Here is a 17,165-nt window from a genome sequence, read left to right as displayed (position 1 = left end):
AAGTGCACGTCAGCATTGTGATAGTAAACATATATATATATATATATATATATATATATATATATATATATATATATACACAAATGTATGTAATAACATACAGAAATACTGAATCACAATCAGTTTCTGCATGTTGAAAATTACAAACGTCAAGAAAAAAGTAAATTAGGCCTATAAAAATAAGAAAATAAAAGCCTTTCTGAATGGTAAAAAAATAATAGTATCACATGCATAATTTCTCTGACTACTGGTACTGTTTTTTTTTTACCGATCAGGTAGGGAAAGCTTTTCTTTTTTTTTCTTCTTCTTTTTTTCCATCAGCAGAGTTTCTGAATAGTTGTAGTTTTTGACACCCTATACATCCCTAGTCATGTGTGATCCTGCCACTGCCACTAACCCCAACACCACACATTACCTTATCAAAACCTTTTACCTAACAGTGTCACTGCATAAGACCAGTAAAAGCACACACACACACACACACACACACACACACACACACACACACACACACACACACACACACACACACACACACACACACACACACACACACACACACACACACACACACACTAGGAATCTATAAATGGAATGAGAGCTCTGATTGTTTTCCAAGAAGGCATATTACTTTTCACGGGAGGTTAGAACACATTACTGAGTATAAATGAAGTTAGAGGGGGATCAAGGTCCATACTGTTATCAAAATTTAGAAAGCATGTGGGTCAGCAAGACAAAGTTATGGACCTTTTACTGATGTGTGAGTATTAAAACATGTTAATGGATATTCCAATTTTTTTCTGTGAAATTTCCCTCTCAGATAGGGCTAGATAAAATATGTAGAACAACAGATCATCCATACATGGTAACATAAGTTGTCATACTCTATACTAATTATCATTGCATGGCAAGAAAAGAACTCTTACAAAATAACAAAAGATAGTAGAATTGAAGAACAAAGTTCTAGAGAGGGATACAATCTAGAGACCAGAAATGGAAAAATACAGATGGAAATTGAAGGTCTGACAGATAGTAAATTGCAATACTATAGGGCAACTGTCAAAGATAATTATGTTCTTAGTTTCTCTGAGTAGCAGACAACACTAGCTGTGAGAGAAGTAACATGCAAACAGGGTAATTGTGAGGTTATGCAGTAAGCATGATGCACAGCTAATGCCATATCTGGAAATATTACCAAAGAAATTTTAAAACTTTTACCAAAATCTACTGGAAGGGAGATGACATGGTCAAGAAAAGATAAGTGTTTTATTGAACAGTATGGATACAAGTCACATTACCAATAAGCAGGCATTACTCTTGGGTAGATCTATTTTGCTGAAAGAATTGATAACAATAATGGTTAGGCAAGCAGTAGAAATAATGCCAAGGAATTATGGTAGTCCAACAGAGGTATGGAGATTTTGTAAAGCTAAGTTTGCCCCTTGTTGTTTGAATTTATATGATAAGGTAATCCAGAATAGATACATTTTTACCATGCTGGTCATCTTAAAGGAGGTTAAAGACTTAATTTTGATATCTTCAAGTAGAACCATTTTGATTTTTTTATCATGATTATACATTGTTCATAGTAATACTGGTAGCCTGAATGGCACATGGCTAAATTTACCTTGGTCAGTACGAGCTTGTCCTAGGAGACAGGCATGCGATAATATATGGAAATCTGAAATTCTCTTGCATTTGGTGCAATCTGTGCAGAACAATTTGGTGATAATTAACTTAGATACAGTGAAGGTCTTTGGGTGGGGGTCTTTAGGGGGATGAGGTATTATCTGGCTAGAGCTGTGCTTCCCTAATGGTTTATTCAAATAATTTGACTCAAGTATGGCTATTTTACAGCATCAGAGGCCAATTTAAAAGCTCATGCAAAACTGGTCTTCGCTGTATAACTGGGTATTGGAATTAAATGGGAATGTTCATTGCCTTCACTTTTGCTTATGATAAGTCATTAGCAACTTCGATTAGACATCTTTCCTACTTGCTGTAGAGTAGGGAATTAAATATTTCTCTCTTAGCTGATGATGTTTTGTACCAGGCTATATTTTGCTCTCCCACTTTTGCGTACAGATTTGGCTGGTTTGATAACATTTCTGACTATAAAATTAATGTAAAAAGCTGGAAGATGTGGTGGCAAATCACTTACTTTCTGATAGCCTAATGACTCAGTGCAAATATGCATAGTAGTCTTTGTATACACTATATTTAGCAGTATGAATGAGGGCTTCATTTGGTGTCTAAAACATATGAAGCTCCAGCAAGAATATTGACAGTTGACTTTAGGATGCAGAGGCTTTTAGGGATGGAATTCAATCAGAGAGTACTTTTTTGTTCTGCAGGTTTTTCTGTATTTTTTTCTTCTTCTGGCTCTTCTAGTCAGTGTTTCAAATAGTTTTTGAAATCTGTTAAAAATATGATGAATTTCAAATGGGATGAAGGAAAGCAGAGAGTGTCATGAGAAAAACATATAATGTCATGGGACGAAGGGAATTTAAATGTATTAGATCCTCAGTTACAGGTTGAAGACATCCATGTGAAGGTTTTATGTTTGTTGATAGTGAAGCCCTACAAAACTAGGTGGAAGTAGTTGACCTGAATGACAAGCAAGTGAAATTTGAGAGAGTTGCAGTATGGAGATATGGGATAGAAAGGAACCACATTAGATGCTGCTGCTTCCAACTGTATATAGTAAATTATAGTGTCAATTTGAGGATAGTTTGAGAGGATACTTTACATATAATTAATTTTTTATGACAACTTTTCATGGGAGTGGGGTGCCTGGGTACAGGTTGTGCACAAATATGCATTACTAGACATGCTGAGAGCAGAATTCAAGGGAATTGTAAACATAGATTGTCAAATTGGAATAGCTGACCATTTGAGGACAACTCCTTCAGTGGTATTTACCATGATACTAGAAATGAGAGGTGTGGTACCTGTGATGAAAGGACAGGTTAGTAGTGCTTGTAATTCCATAAAGGAGGTGGAAGGTGTAGACATACAGGAAATCATTGCAGGAATGGCAAAAATTCTTATGCATTGAAACTGAGCCCTCTAGATGGTCTTCAGTTTGTCAACTGCAATCAATTCAAGAAGGTTTGGAATATTTGCATGATGATGTTTACACAAATATTTCACTACCAAACCGAGTGAGTCTTATGTCTCTTACAACAAATTTTAGCTGTTGTTGATGTCAGTAGGAGGTCTGGGGAGGTGGCAACACCTTTAGTTATGTGCAAATTAAAAAAAAAAAAAAAGTCTTGAAAGAATCTTTTTTAAAGGGTCCAGCAACATGAAGTGATGTTTTAATAGATGTTGTTTTAGTATTAAGGTATAACAAGTAAGTACAAGATACTCAATATGAAAAAAAGACGTTTTCCTTTGATAACAGTTGTAATAAAAGCAACATACGGAAAATGGAAATCAAATGTTTTGCTATGTTTAGTTGATACAGTGTGGCTGATGGGTGGTTTGGGCATAAGGAAACTTAGGGTAGCCAAGGAAAATCTCATGAACTCAGGCTTGTTAATAGATGGCTTCCCTGGCATGTATACAATGTCGGGGTAATAACGTTTGTAGGAATACTTTAAATAAATTACTTTCTTGGAAAGTTTTTAAGACATAAACTATGATGAGGGAATATGCAATACATATTTTTGGCAATAAAATATATGGCAGTTACAATGATATACCCACACTTCACTGAGATTTGTTCTTTGAAACATCTTTTTCATTTACGTTTTAGGTCATGATATCTGTTACAAAACTTAGCTGCACTTATTCAGGGTGCATTTGTAGTGCTGTGTGCTACTTTTCCTCATTTTAAATTGATCACAGAGTTGTTTCAGTTAGGGAAGCTATATGGGGACAGGGCCACAACGTGGAGAGTTCATGTGGATTGCCTCCCTATAAAAATAGTTGTTTGTGCTTTTTTATATTTTTCAAATTATGCTTTTAGATCTTGAAAAGCTTATAAAGCTTAACTTGTGTATCTCAACCTAATATGGGAAAGCCATGCAGTAAGTGGGTACAGACGGCAAATTTTTGATGATTTTGTCTAGAGCCAAGTTTTAGAAAAGTATTTATCTTGCAATAAATTGTAAACTAGGGTATGAAGTTAAACTTGTATGGTGTCACTAGTAAGTATATACTCTTATAAATACACTTGAATGTAGTTGAAATGTTTAAATTAGTTTTATTCTAATTTTTACTATATTGTTTGCATGCTGTGGCTCTGGTTTTATATTGCTTGTTAGCTCATTACAAAAAAGTCAGGTAGATGCTCTGTTTTCTGCAAGCATGTTAACAGCAAATTGTGTATGTAAATGTTCATCCAACTGCACTTGTAAGATTGAGACACTCACTTCTTTCATGAAGAGAACAAGCTGAAAGTTGGAATGATAGTGATGTCACATTATACTATGGCATTGCATTATCAGTGTAGTGGCACTGGGGTATTAGATGACTGTGAATATCAATAAATATCTGTTCCCCCAGAAATACATTATATATCCACTAACAAAACATCTCTTTCCTGTCATGAAAGAGAGACACAGAAAACACCTTGATGTTTGTCTTCTGTCATGTTGACATAATGTGGGAGTTTACTTAGTTCTATAATTCTGTGTAAAAAATAGATCTCTGCGCGTTGTTATGACCCTGCCTCCTTGCAGATGTTTACAGTGGTGGTCAATTGCTGCCATCAGAACCTGCATTAAATGCCACTATCCTGCTTTTATATTCATCTTGCTTCACTCCACTCCCTCCAAAAAAAGTATTGTCCTTTATGTTATAACTTTAAGACACGTGGCTGGACCGACTGTGGAGCCGTTTCTTAATACTACATCTACATTTCCCACTGAATATACTATTATATAAGCTTTATAAAACTACAGGTGGGGATTTCCTGTTCACAAGTGGACTAAAAGCTGCACAGAGTGTAGTACATTGTAGTTTACTGGGGTTTTGGCTGTAGAGTCTTTCCTGATTTTTTTCTTCCCATAGAAAAAAAACACATAAAGATAAAGAGCATACTCTGAACAGGAACTTCCACAAATTACATTGCCTTTCAATCACGCCACATAACTTCAATTTTAACTTGAAAATCTGTATTCACTCAACTGTGCCAATTTGACATAAAACAGCTCCAGTGTCTTTTCTGTCATTGGCCTGATTGTACAGCTAATGAGAAAGAAAGACTTTCTGGAGCTTGTTATAGTCAAAATAGACCAATAGTGGACAAGCCTGCAATTTAGTACTAGCATGGGCTTTTCTGTAAAGCCAGTACTGCCCAGTGATGAAGATGACATTGCTGTAATGTGCAGTGCATTTTTGGTACTTGCCCTATTTATTTTCTGTGTGTGCATGTGTGTGTGTGTGTGTGTGTGTGTGTGTGTGTGTGTGTGTGTGTGTGTGTGTGTGTGTGTGTGTGTGTGTGTGTGTGTGTATGTGTGTGCACTCACATGCATGTGCTTTTTCATTTCTTGATCTATCACACAGTATGCATCCTACTCCCTATTTCAAGCAGTTCAAGGTATACAAACAGTAGTGTGACCACTGCTTGTCTAAGGCTTAGAAACCTGGACAGTGAAGGGAGTGCTACTGAGGAAACTTGAGGTGATAGAGATGAACTGATTCTAATGGGTAATAGAATGTCCACTGTGTTACAGATGAAGAAATGAAAACATCAGAGCAAAACTAAAAGTAGCCCTTTTGCAGAGATCAATGAAAGATTACTATGGTTTGGGCATATTCAGGAAAGCAGAAAGTGATTTGGTAAAACAGAATTGGTACAGACAGATAGGAAAGGCAGGACAAGACAAGAGCATCCAGGCAAGAAATGGATGGTTTATATAACAGAAAACCTGTCAAAAGTGGGCATGACAGTCAAAGAAGGTAGGAGAGTGGCTTTGTATCAAGAGAAGTAGCAACTGTTTACCCAACACCTTGACCCCATATACAAGTGGGAAAAATCAGGTTGATGATAATGATGATGTTGGTGATGATGAAAAAGCACTTGTATCACTATACTTATCCAGCCTATCTACATATATCTCTGTCTCTCATTTTATATATAAATATATATATATATATATATATATATATATATATATATATATATATATATATGTGTGTGGGTCTACTTTAGAACACCGACATGCCAAAACACCGATAATGAGAACACCAAGACCGGAAGATCAACAGTTCAAAAGCACGAAACTTCACATGCCCGACAAACCACAATCCCAGCAATCAACAAAACAAAACAAATACTTTTTCCGAAAAACACACATACAACACAAGCACACCAAAAACCTTACAAACCTACTCTAAACCTTACATACACAACTATCTATGCACTAACCTTAACCCAAACCCTAACCCTAAGGCCCGTCACTATTGCACACTCACCTAACCTGCACCCTAACCCTAACTCACTTAACCCGTCCCTAACCCTAAAGTCTGTCACTATCGCACACTTACCTTACCTGCACCCTAACCCTAACTCACTTAACCCACCCCTAACCCTAAAGTCTGTCACTATCGCTCACTTACCTTAACATGTCGGTGTTCTCAGCGTCGGGCTTTTAAACTGTCGGTCATCTCAGTTGTCGATCGTCTGGTCTTGGTGATCTGGTCGTCGGTGTTTTGGCATGTCGGTGTTCTAAAGTAGACCCATAAATATATATATATATATATATATATATATATATATTCATATATATATATATATATATATATATATATATATATATATATATATATATATATATATATATATATATATATATATATATATATATGCATATGCACACACACACACACACACACACACACACACACACACACACACACACACACACACACACACACACACACACACACACACACACACACACATATATATACTGGATAAAAAGCCAACCCTACTTACTCAGTACTTTGTTTCTCTCACTTCATAAGAACTACTTTTTGTCTTCCCATGCATTCTTAAAAGCCATCACAGTTTTTAAATATACAAGTTCAGGAAAATTGTTTCTGTTATTAACTCACTTGCTCTGTAATGAGACACTTTGGATGCCTAGTGTAATCTTTCAGACATCACATTTACATAAAACGCCTTGTATTTCTTCTTAAACCATTTATCTTGTACCTCAAGACTGCATCTTGTTGTTCTTCATATATTTGTATAACTGTGGCAGTCACTTGTACTTACATGTTTTTGTCACAAATACATACGCACTTTCATATTTTTTTAAAGTCCTTGTAGTCTGTTTTTATGACTTATGGTGAAGATTGTGTAGCATTTCTCTCTTTCTTTTCTGAACTACCTATTTGCCATACATGATCTTCTGAAGCAAAGTATCCAAAATTGCACACAATACACTAGGTGAGGTCTTACCACCTATTTATAAAGAGGAATAATAACTTGCAGTTACCTATTCCTATAGATACTAGTTAGTTTGCTTATACTGATTATGTACTTTTAAACTATTTGCTATTGCTCCTTCCAGGTTCTTCTCCATATTTACCTTAGCTACTACTTCCACCCTGTCTGTATACCCCTTTGCTGGGTTATTGATTTCAAAGATAATTCTTGCACCAAATTCAAAATATAATTTTTAGACCATTCCTCCAGTCTTGTCAAATCATTTTTAATTTATTTTACACTTTTCTTGTGAGTCAGCTGTGTTGCATATTTTTGTGTTAAAATCAAAATGATACACCTTTCTTTCCAGGTTATCTGCATTTTCACTAATATTAACAGATACAATACGAGATTCAGTTTTATACATTTGTTACTCAGTTTAACAGGAAATAGACAGAATACAATTTTCCTGAAGTCTACTCAAAATCCTTGAAATACCACTGCTGTAAATAGCAATGCAGCATATTTTTGATTGCAAAAAAAAAAAATAGTGCCACAGCTGACAGTTTAGGAACTCTAAGGCTACTATAACTTAAAAAATACCATTTCTCTGCAGTTTGTAGTAAATCTAGAGTTGATATTATTAAGCAATCTGAAGTAATGTTGTCCATGAGATGCTATGGGGGGGGTACTGCCCTAATGTAAAATACATATTTAATGTATTGTACCATTAAATTATATTGTATATGTTATCTCAGAAGTCAGACTCTTCAAAACTAGGATGTTTTTTTTCTGAGATGAGCAATTTTAATTTTCAAGCATTCAGACATCAAAACAGCAAACTAAATCCACTGATAAAGTTTCTTTCAAATGAGTGAGTTCTATTTTCTAATATCTTTTGAATAATTCTAAATCTATTTAACACATTCAATAATGTGTTTTTGGTACATTGCCAAATTATTTGCTCAATTCTTAGTATCATAACTTGACCTATACCAAATACAGGTCACACTTGTGGCACAAAAGTACATTATCTTAGTGTTTGTTATAATTTATAATGCTATTTTGTTAATTTCACCTATGTCACTGAGGGTCTGCAGCATATTGTTACTTGTGACATAGCAGATCTCACCCATGCTTTCGACCAATAATGATATGATTGCACCTATTGCACTGATGGATTTAATCTACAGCTCATCAAAGCTGCAGACGAATAGTACCACAGTGTCAATTTCAATATAAATGGTCAGTAAATTTGTCACACCTAGGCCATAGAAGCATAAAAACACCAGAAGATTATTTTTCTGTAGCTAATCAGAAGCTCTTGATTGTCTCTCTAATTTGTCCCTTCAGTCTTGGAAGTAGCTCACCTGTCTGTGCATAGCTGATCAAAGTGTCCACTTTAAAATCCAATACAGGTGACTTATGCAGCTTTAAGGATTCATGACTTAATGTTCCATATCATGATAAAAGGTAGGTACCATATCACCTCACTGGCATATAAACCAGTCTAGTGATGCTAACTTCAAGGCCCAGTATTGTAATGTTAGGTTTATAGAGCAAATACATTGAAATAGCCCTACCATAAGCCAAAGAATCTTCAGAGTGGCATACCTTAATTTTAAAATAAAGAAAAATGTATTACTTAACCAAGAATACTGTATGCTACTGCAACAAAGTTTTATTTCTAGGTTTTTAACGTTTATAACTGTCAGTCATTACATTTTCTTTCCTCATTGTACCTCTCCAGACTTCACTGCCAAGCACTAGAAAAAAAAAATGGTTGTCTTAATCCTTTTATGTCCGACTCTATTGTCCCAGTACAAATATATTAAACACTTCAGGGTGCAAGTAGCAGATAAAGATGTCATCCATAACTTGATATACGACAGACATAATCAGATAAGAAATGTTTATAAACACACATGTAACAGATTAAGAAAAAAAATAACTTTTATTTAAATGAAAAAGGCAATCATTTCCATAATTAAGAGATTTCAATATTGTGACATTTTTGGGCATGCTGAAAGAAAACATAATTGCATAACCTCTTTCCATAATTTAAGTAATTCCATTACTACGCAAAGGACAATTCCAAGTTTAATTTACAGGAGACACTTTTATTTTCTATTTTTTTTCAGTGAGAAATGAACTGTAAAACGTTCATGTTCCCTAATTACTAAATGTCTTTTCCTCTTGAGTGCCCCATATTTGACAGTTCTTGGACTTCTGCTACACATGCCTCTTTAAAATTATAACTGCTTGCAATAATGAGGTCATATTCATAACTGTTTTCTGATATTTATGACTTTTGAGTAGGTATAAACAGATGTAAAACAACTACATTTTGGGAAATAATTAATTTTTTGAGTAAATGTTTAATTTGGCTGGTGACTTTTGAAATCTTGTATTTCAACAAAATGTTTTTAAAGGTCTTTTACAATAAGGGTTTAAAACTTCATAAATGACTAAGCAGCAGTAGCAACAACAAGAACTACTGCATAACCAAACGTGTTCAGAGCGCAATAGGTATACTGCTTTACTGATTCTTTAGCAGATTCAAAAACTCTTGTATGCCAGTTTAAGGATTCTTAAGATGATTACAGTTGTTACAGGTATATAACTTCACAAGCTATTAACAGATAGATGAGTTGTGTCTTTTACAATTATTAAATGAACAAGTGACAGCTATACTGTATGAAAAAAAAAACATTTCTAGATTCAGTGTACATTATTCTGAAACAGCAATCTTAGCCTTATATTCCATAATCATTGTTCTCCTGACTGTAAATGCATATGTTGAGTTTGAAAAAAGTCTTTGAAGTCAAGAATGCACGTGGGATTAATTTTCCTTTCTATTTGTCATTAGTAACGTGCCCTGGCAGCACTTTTTCATTGACTTCAGTTGACTGGAGCACACCATCCACCATAATTTGAGTGATTGTTTTCACCTTTGTGGTTAGTACAGGATCTGAAATTAATTAAAAAAAAATAAAGAAATTTAAAAGAAAATTACACATTAAGTTAAACTCATGCATAGACAGCTGGACTAATTATTGAAAACAAGTTCCCTTTTTTAATATATGGAAATCTGGAAACAGTTGTTTAAATCTTTTTGCATGCATACATACATGTAAATTCAAGGTTGGGCAATGATGCCTTTCTAGCCTGCCAATATACCATTATAGTTGTTCCCATTACAACTGCTCAAATTGTTCTTAAAAATATCTCACCTAGTGATTGCTATTATGTAATTTGGTAGTCAATTCCATGCCTCAAATACTCTCTTAGAGAACCAGTTAGTACATATCTCATTCCTCTATAATAACCTACGCAGGTTGTCTGATGATTTTCTACTATGCTTTGATAAGCCCCAAGCATTCACAGAAGAAGCTGTCTCTAAATGCCCTATAAATACGAATAAGGTCTCCTCTTAAGTATCTGTATGAGACACTGCACAAGTTTAGATATTTTAACCTTTTGTAATAACTTAAATTTCACATACATGGAAATCCTTGGCATATTTGTACTGTACTCATTCCAATTTGCTCCTGCTAGTTTTCTTAAAAGATTATCACATCATTATTCCATACTCTAGTTTGTGTCTAATGCAACTTACAAACAATGATATCATCCTTTCCTAGAAATTATGCATCTTTTTATATGGCCTATAGTGTTATAATCATCATTAACCAGTCAACTGATATGTTCAGAAAAGTATCTGAAGATGGATCAACTAGGAATCCACATTTTTAAATCATTGTGTGCTGTATTCAAAATTCACCCTTCGGTCTATGTCTCCCAGATCTCATTTGTTTAGTTTTTTCGTCAGGTAAAAAAAAACAAAAAAACATAGATCTGAAAGATACAACCTAAACAGGTATGGGCCTAGGACAGAGCCCTGTGGGACTCCTTGAATGTAACTTAAAATGTCACCTGTCCAATTGCTGTATGATACTTTTCATGTTCTATTTGCAGTCTAAACAGCAAATATATCCTATAAAAATTACATTAATACTGAGTTACTCTAACTTATTGATCAGTATTTTGTGTATGCTCCATTAAAGGCTGGAATTCAGCCTATATAAATTACATCACAGCCCAATTTTTCACTAATAGCTGTATTATACTGTTATAGAGCATCATACTATAGGTAGTTTTCAATTTATTGTCACCGTATGCATGCTGATATATGTTTTCAAGTCCCAGCCATTCCAATTCTAACAATAATTTGTCCATAATAACCTTCTTCATTATTTTAAACAAGAAAGAAACCTGATAGGTCTACATAAGTCTGGGGTTGTTGTACTGCCCTATCCTATAAAGATTGGTTTATCAAGAACATGCCACCAATCTTGAGGAATCTTCATTACTTAAATGACCTATGGAATGTCAAATATAATGGTACTATAATGATTCATGATGAAGTGTTCTTATGTCATTGTTACTAATTCCATCTCCTCCCTGTGCTAGTTTTGAAGTTATATGGCTATTACTAGCAGAATCTATCATCCTTTTGTGGAGCCAAACTGTTTTGCGTAAGATTTTTGAAATGAGCATAATCAGTTATGTTTGTAAATAAATTTTAGAATGTACACACAGTTTATTGATCTGTATGTCTTTACTTCTACTACATCTTATAAACCAATAAAATGTATATGCAATGGTTTCCTATTATGCCGAAGCTCAATATCATTATATATGAATTTCCTTTAAATTTTTCCATTTTTTTTCTCATACTATGTTTAATCAGTCTGTCCATTATTTGCTTCACTTTTCAAAGTTAATATCTGACATCATTTCCATTTTTTATACTTTGTATATCTCATAGTAATTATCTTGATATTATGGAACTGTATCCTTATGACCTTGAGTGTCTCATCCCTGATGTTAAACACTTTTTTTATTTTCTATATTCCAACAATTTCCCATTCAAATAAGAATTCATAGAAAATATATATTTTGTAATGACATATAATACATTTACTGATAAAGTAGTCGATCTGCTTAGGTATTATTGACAGTTTTTGACAAAAGATTTTTTTTAATTTATCTAATATTCCCTTAATTTCTTAGAGATGTGGATGTAGTCTAGGGAGATATGCTTGTGCATAGTTGTTCTATTCTTCCCACTACCCAGTGAATGTAACTTTTCATAATTCTTTGGTTGGTACCTTTCCTTGTGGTAAGTGTTATAGTTATAAATATATTGTACATTCTCTTCAGAAAATAAATAATTTATGGTTTAATTCTATGAAAAATTACACATACAACAGAGAGCATTATTTATGTTCTTAGATGTCCCTGTAATTTGTTTTATATTGATGAGATTAAGAGAGCTTTTAAACATAGACTATGTGAACATTTTAGGGATATAAAAGCAACAATTTGAGATCCTCATAGCTTTTCATTTTAAACAATACTATCAAAGCAACATATCATTATTACAAGATACAATTTTAAAACAAATGGTTAAATTTGGTGAGGAAAATTTACTTAAGGATAAATTATTATATGAAAAGACTGTATATATTTTGAAACATGCTACTTTATCACCTTATAGTTTAAATGTAGAATGTAAATGGAAGTACTTAATTAGACTTGTTAAATATTTGTAATTAACTGTGATTGATTAATTTTGTAAGGATTTGTATGTAAACTGTTATTTTGATTCTTGTTTTATTACTCATTGAAGGCTTATGCCAAGGTGCTAGAGTTAAATAAAGTTCATCTTTTATGTGCAGCCCAGTTGTATTTGCATTCCAATTTCCCATTCAAAACTGTCATGCAAAAAAATGTATGTATTGCTCTGGGTTGTCAGCAACTGACTTGATTGGCTTTACACTACAATAATTTTAATCTGCTCCAGGGTTTGTCACAGTTACACAACCTACAGTATTGGTGTTATCATTAAATAAGTAATAATTGCAGGTCTCTTAACAATCTGTAATCCCTGTTATAACACCTCCAGCTGATTTTTTTGTTAAAACTCATTTTTCAGTAAAAAAAAAAAATACAGGTAGACAGATAGATAGATAGATAGATAGATAGATAGATAGATAGATAGATAGATAGAAAGATAGATATATAGCTAGATATGCTTACAGAACAGTTGTTCTTCTTTAACCATTGTAGAACAAATAATAACATTAATCTTATGTAAATGTAACAAATTTTCCAATAAATACTAATGCTCCTGGCATTAATAACCAGAAAAGATAACTCAAATTCTGCTATCTGTAAACTTTTACATTTCTGCCCTGGCAAAAATCCTGTCTTGTGTTACTCAAATGTTGCAGTATATCTGCTGCAAAAATTATTTCTCCTTCCCTTGACAAGTGGACTCCATCTTGTCTAAATACATGTGCCTAAAATTAGGCTTGGACAGTTTACACATTTCTACATTTTAGAATGGGTATTTTTTTCATGTAAGTGCGTATCCATTTTTTTCATTAACACTGACATGACTCTCCTTTGTGTATGTGATTTGGGAAAATAGGTCTTAATAAATATATGTACAAGCTATGTTATCTAAGAGGGTTGTAAGTTTGCTACTAACACCGAGTTCTTGAAGTTGAAATCATCTGTACCAACATGAATAAAAACATTTCCACACATCCTTATTACTAAGGAATTCTAAGGCAATACTCACATCTTGTATTTTTGCTCCTGGCAAGCATAACACTCTTCAATGTTCATTATCCTCTTTGCAAATGTAAGTATCAGTTCCTCTAAGAACTGACCTTCTGATTGCTAGTGTATATTTTCAGGCCAAAACTAAAGACTCTACCCCTTCCAATCAGTAATGCCTACCCTTTCAATTGTTACAAAAAAAATATCTGCATCGCTTTTAGTCTTATTAATCTCATTCTTTCACTGCTTATTTCATTTGCAAACATAAAATTCTTCTCTAGCTGTAATCTTGTTTTTTACTGCCCCTTAAACTGCATGATTTAATAGCACAAAAATGATATAAACTCTCATAAAGCTACTAAACATCCGGTAGCCACTTTACTTCTGAAGATATTTTTATATTTAAAAATGATTGTCTTTGCAGCTTACAATCTTGTATAAAATGAAAATAGACTAACCATGGAGTAATTTAAAGGATGCAATAATGTTTATGATGGTGGACTAACCTGGCACACCACCTACATCTAAGCTGGTGTGCAACAACATCAGCTTACATTCCGTAAACCTCTAAAATTATGACAACCTCCCATTGCACTGAAAATCAACTCCATTTAGATGGTATCTAGCCTGCTTATTTATTTCATAAAGAATTTGCACCTAAAATAACCAGCTTGATCATATTCCTATCAATTAACTTTAAAATTATCAGGGTAAATGTGTGTAGTTTGTGGTTACCTGAAACAAACAATTCTTTAAAAATGTAATACTTCACATGGCAATGTTAACAGGCCTTCAGGTTTTAGGACAACAGCTTATTAAATAATGACCAATAGATGCAAAACAAGCTTAGCTTTAAGAAAGCCTGTAAGGATTAACCACTGGTGAACCGCATGTATCAGTATAGAGGACAGTGCTGCTTGGCATGTTTTATTTGTATTATAACAAGCAGAGTATCATACATCTATCAGCTAATGATACAGACATCACTGAGAAATTATTAAAACTAACAAGAGGGTTTAGTTAAATGGCAACAAGTATTTAATGTAAAGGAAAGCAAATGTGTATTGTTTTCGGTTATCTATGTGGAAAAAAAAACACATACAAGGGTAGTAGTTATACATATCAAAGGAAGATTAAAGAGAAACAAAATAATTTTTAGATCTAAACTCAGTTATATACATAATGGTTAGTTAGCCATAGTGAATGATAATATTTTTCATACGGAAGGTGAATATCAAAGGAACAGATGTATTTTATTCAGTTTATATATATATATATATATATATATATATATATATATATATATATATATATATATAGTGGAAATTATAGCACTGGAAGCCTTACATAGTTTAGGACAATAAACTGGAGGAGGTCGTCCTGAGTAGAGTTTTTAAGATTGTAAGGGCAATGTAGTAAGTGGAGTATGAAGAAAGGATGTAAATATTGGCAATGGCCAGAATTACTGACTTAAGAACACTTCATCAAGAACTTTCAGTACTGTTACATCTCTTACTCTCAATATTTCCTTAGAGGAAAGAGGGTAACAAGAAGATATTGTGTGGATGTACCATGCTATTAAGGATCAGATGAAGGCCATTTAATATGTAAGAACAGTGGATGAAGAAGACTGCATAGAGAAATGGCTGCAAGAGGGAAATTAAAAGGCTCAGTACTGATTTAAAGGACATAACTAGATCCTATGTAGTCAGTGGAAGAGGATCTTTGCAAAGTTTTAATTTATTTATTTAATAAGATATGTTCTCATAACCATGCATGACATTATGAGGAAATGGGTAAATCTAGGAGGAGCAAGGCTAAATCTGAGATCCAAAACCATAGCAGTAAGCCTAAGCTATAGTAGTTAACTTTTAAACCAAACTTAGCAAAACATTCTAACTAATTATGTGATATATTAAAGTTTGATGAAGGTAAATTTACAACATGCTCACCTCTGACTGGATCTGGTTCAGGAGAAACTGGCCTAGGTGGTTCTGGTGCTTTAGTGATAGATGTGGTTTTCACATTTATACCTTGGGATGTGGAAGAGGAAAAGCCAGAGCCAGACCCATGGGTAGAAGACTTATGCCTACAAAAACAAAGCAAGAGGTAATGTGCAATTGGAAATCACATACATAACAAAATACAAAGAAGAACTATGTCTAAGACTATGATACCTGATTAGATGTTTGAGGTGATGGTTGCAAAGCATAGCTAAAGACCTTGCTAATCAAGTAATTGATCTGGTCTTTCATAGACATGGCAATACTTACATGACATACTTTACATGAGTATGCTCTTTGTAAGAGAGGATTCTATATTTACCTGAATATAATATAATAAATTACACGTATATGTTCTTTATTACACACATTTCATCAAGCATCATTTACATGAATATATTCAATAGTAAACACTTGATACCATTTACATTGCCAAAGTTATTTCATTTGTGCAGGATCTCACAGCTACTTTGCTTTCGGACAGCATGAATCTTTTTTTTTTTTTTTTGGTACAGTATTGTAATGTTTTGTACATTGCTGTGATAGGTTCCACTATGAGTGGTAAAAGTTCATCCCACCAAGAACTGGAATTCACAAATTCTGCCTCTCATAAAAATGGCCAAAAACAAAATTTTAAGTGTTTTATTCAGGTGAGCAAGCCCCGCACTCTCCAGAATATATATATATATATATATATATATATATATATATATATATATATATATATATATATATATATATATAGCAATAGATTAATATATTTAATATATTAATATATCTTTAATATATCTTTAAATTAATATATTAATTTAAAAGAATGTATGGAAAACAATAACAAGACTCAGGTATACAACATGTCTAAAATGAGCAAATGTGGATTTTGTAAAAGTTGTAAATATGTGAATGATGGACCCTATGTTATGGTGCATGGTTATGGAAAATCAATCAAATGTCCCGGATACTGCAATTGCAACACAAAAATGGTAGTTTATTTAGCTACTTGTATATCTTGTCCTGCATATTATGTAGGTAAAACCACTACGAGGCTTAGGGAACGTATAATGGAGCACAACAGAGACATCAAAAACAAAAAAATGGTGAACTCGTTATTTGTACATAGTCTTAAATGTAAGAATTTTAAGTGA

General features: G+C 33.4%; 1 protein-coding gene across 1 annotated transcript in view; it reads right to left on the bottom strand.

Annotated features, from left to right (window-relative positions):
* Positions 1-9,314: 9,314 nt before the first annotated feature.
* LOC122788075 (keratin, type I cytoskeletal 15-like) overlaps positions 9,315-17,165 on the bottom strand; it is a 121,351-nt gene continuing 113,500 nt past the window's right edge. Inside the window, exons 7-8 of the mRNA XM_044054999.1 lie at positions 15,970-16,106; positions 9,315-10,355 (exon numbers count right to left, since the gene is read on the bottom strand). Of these exons, the coding sequence (XP_043910934.1) occupies positions 10,240-10,355; positions 15,970-16,106 (253 nt within the window). The 3' untranslated portion in view covers positions 9,315-10,239. The remainder of the gene's footprint in view (positions 10,356-15,969; positions 16,107-17,165) is intronic.

Source organism: Protopterus annectens, chromosome 13.part0 (genome assembly GCF_019279795.1).
Source record: "Protopterus annectens isolate FY-2018-M chromosome 13.part0, PAN1.0, whole genome shotgun sequence".
Lineage (NCBI taxonomy): Eukaryota > Metazoa > Chordata > Ceratodontiformes > Protopteridae > Protopterus > Protopterus annectens.
Note: the sequence above shows the minus strand (reverse complement) of the source record. Positions and strands in the feature narration are given on the sequence as shown.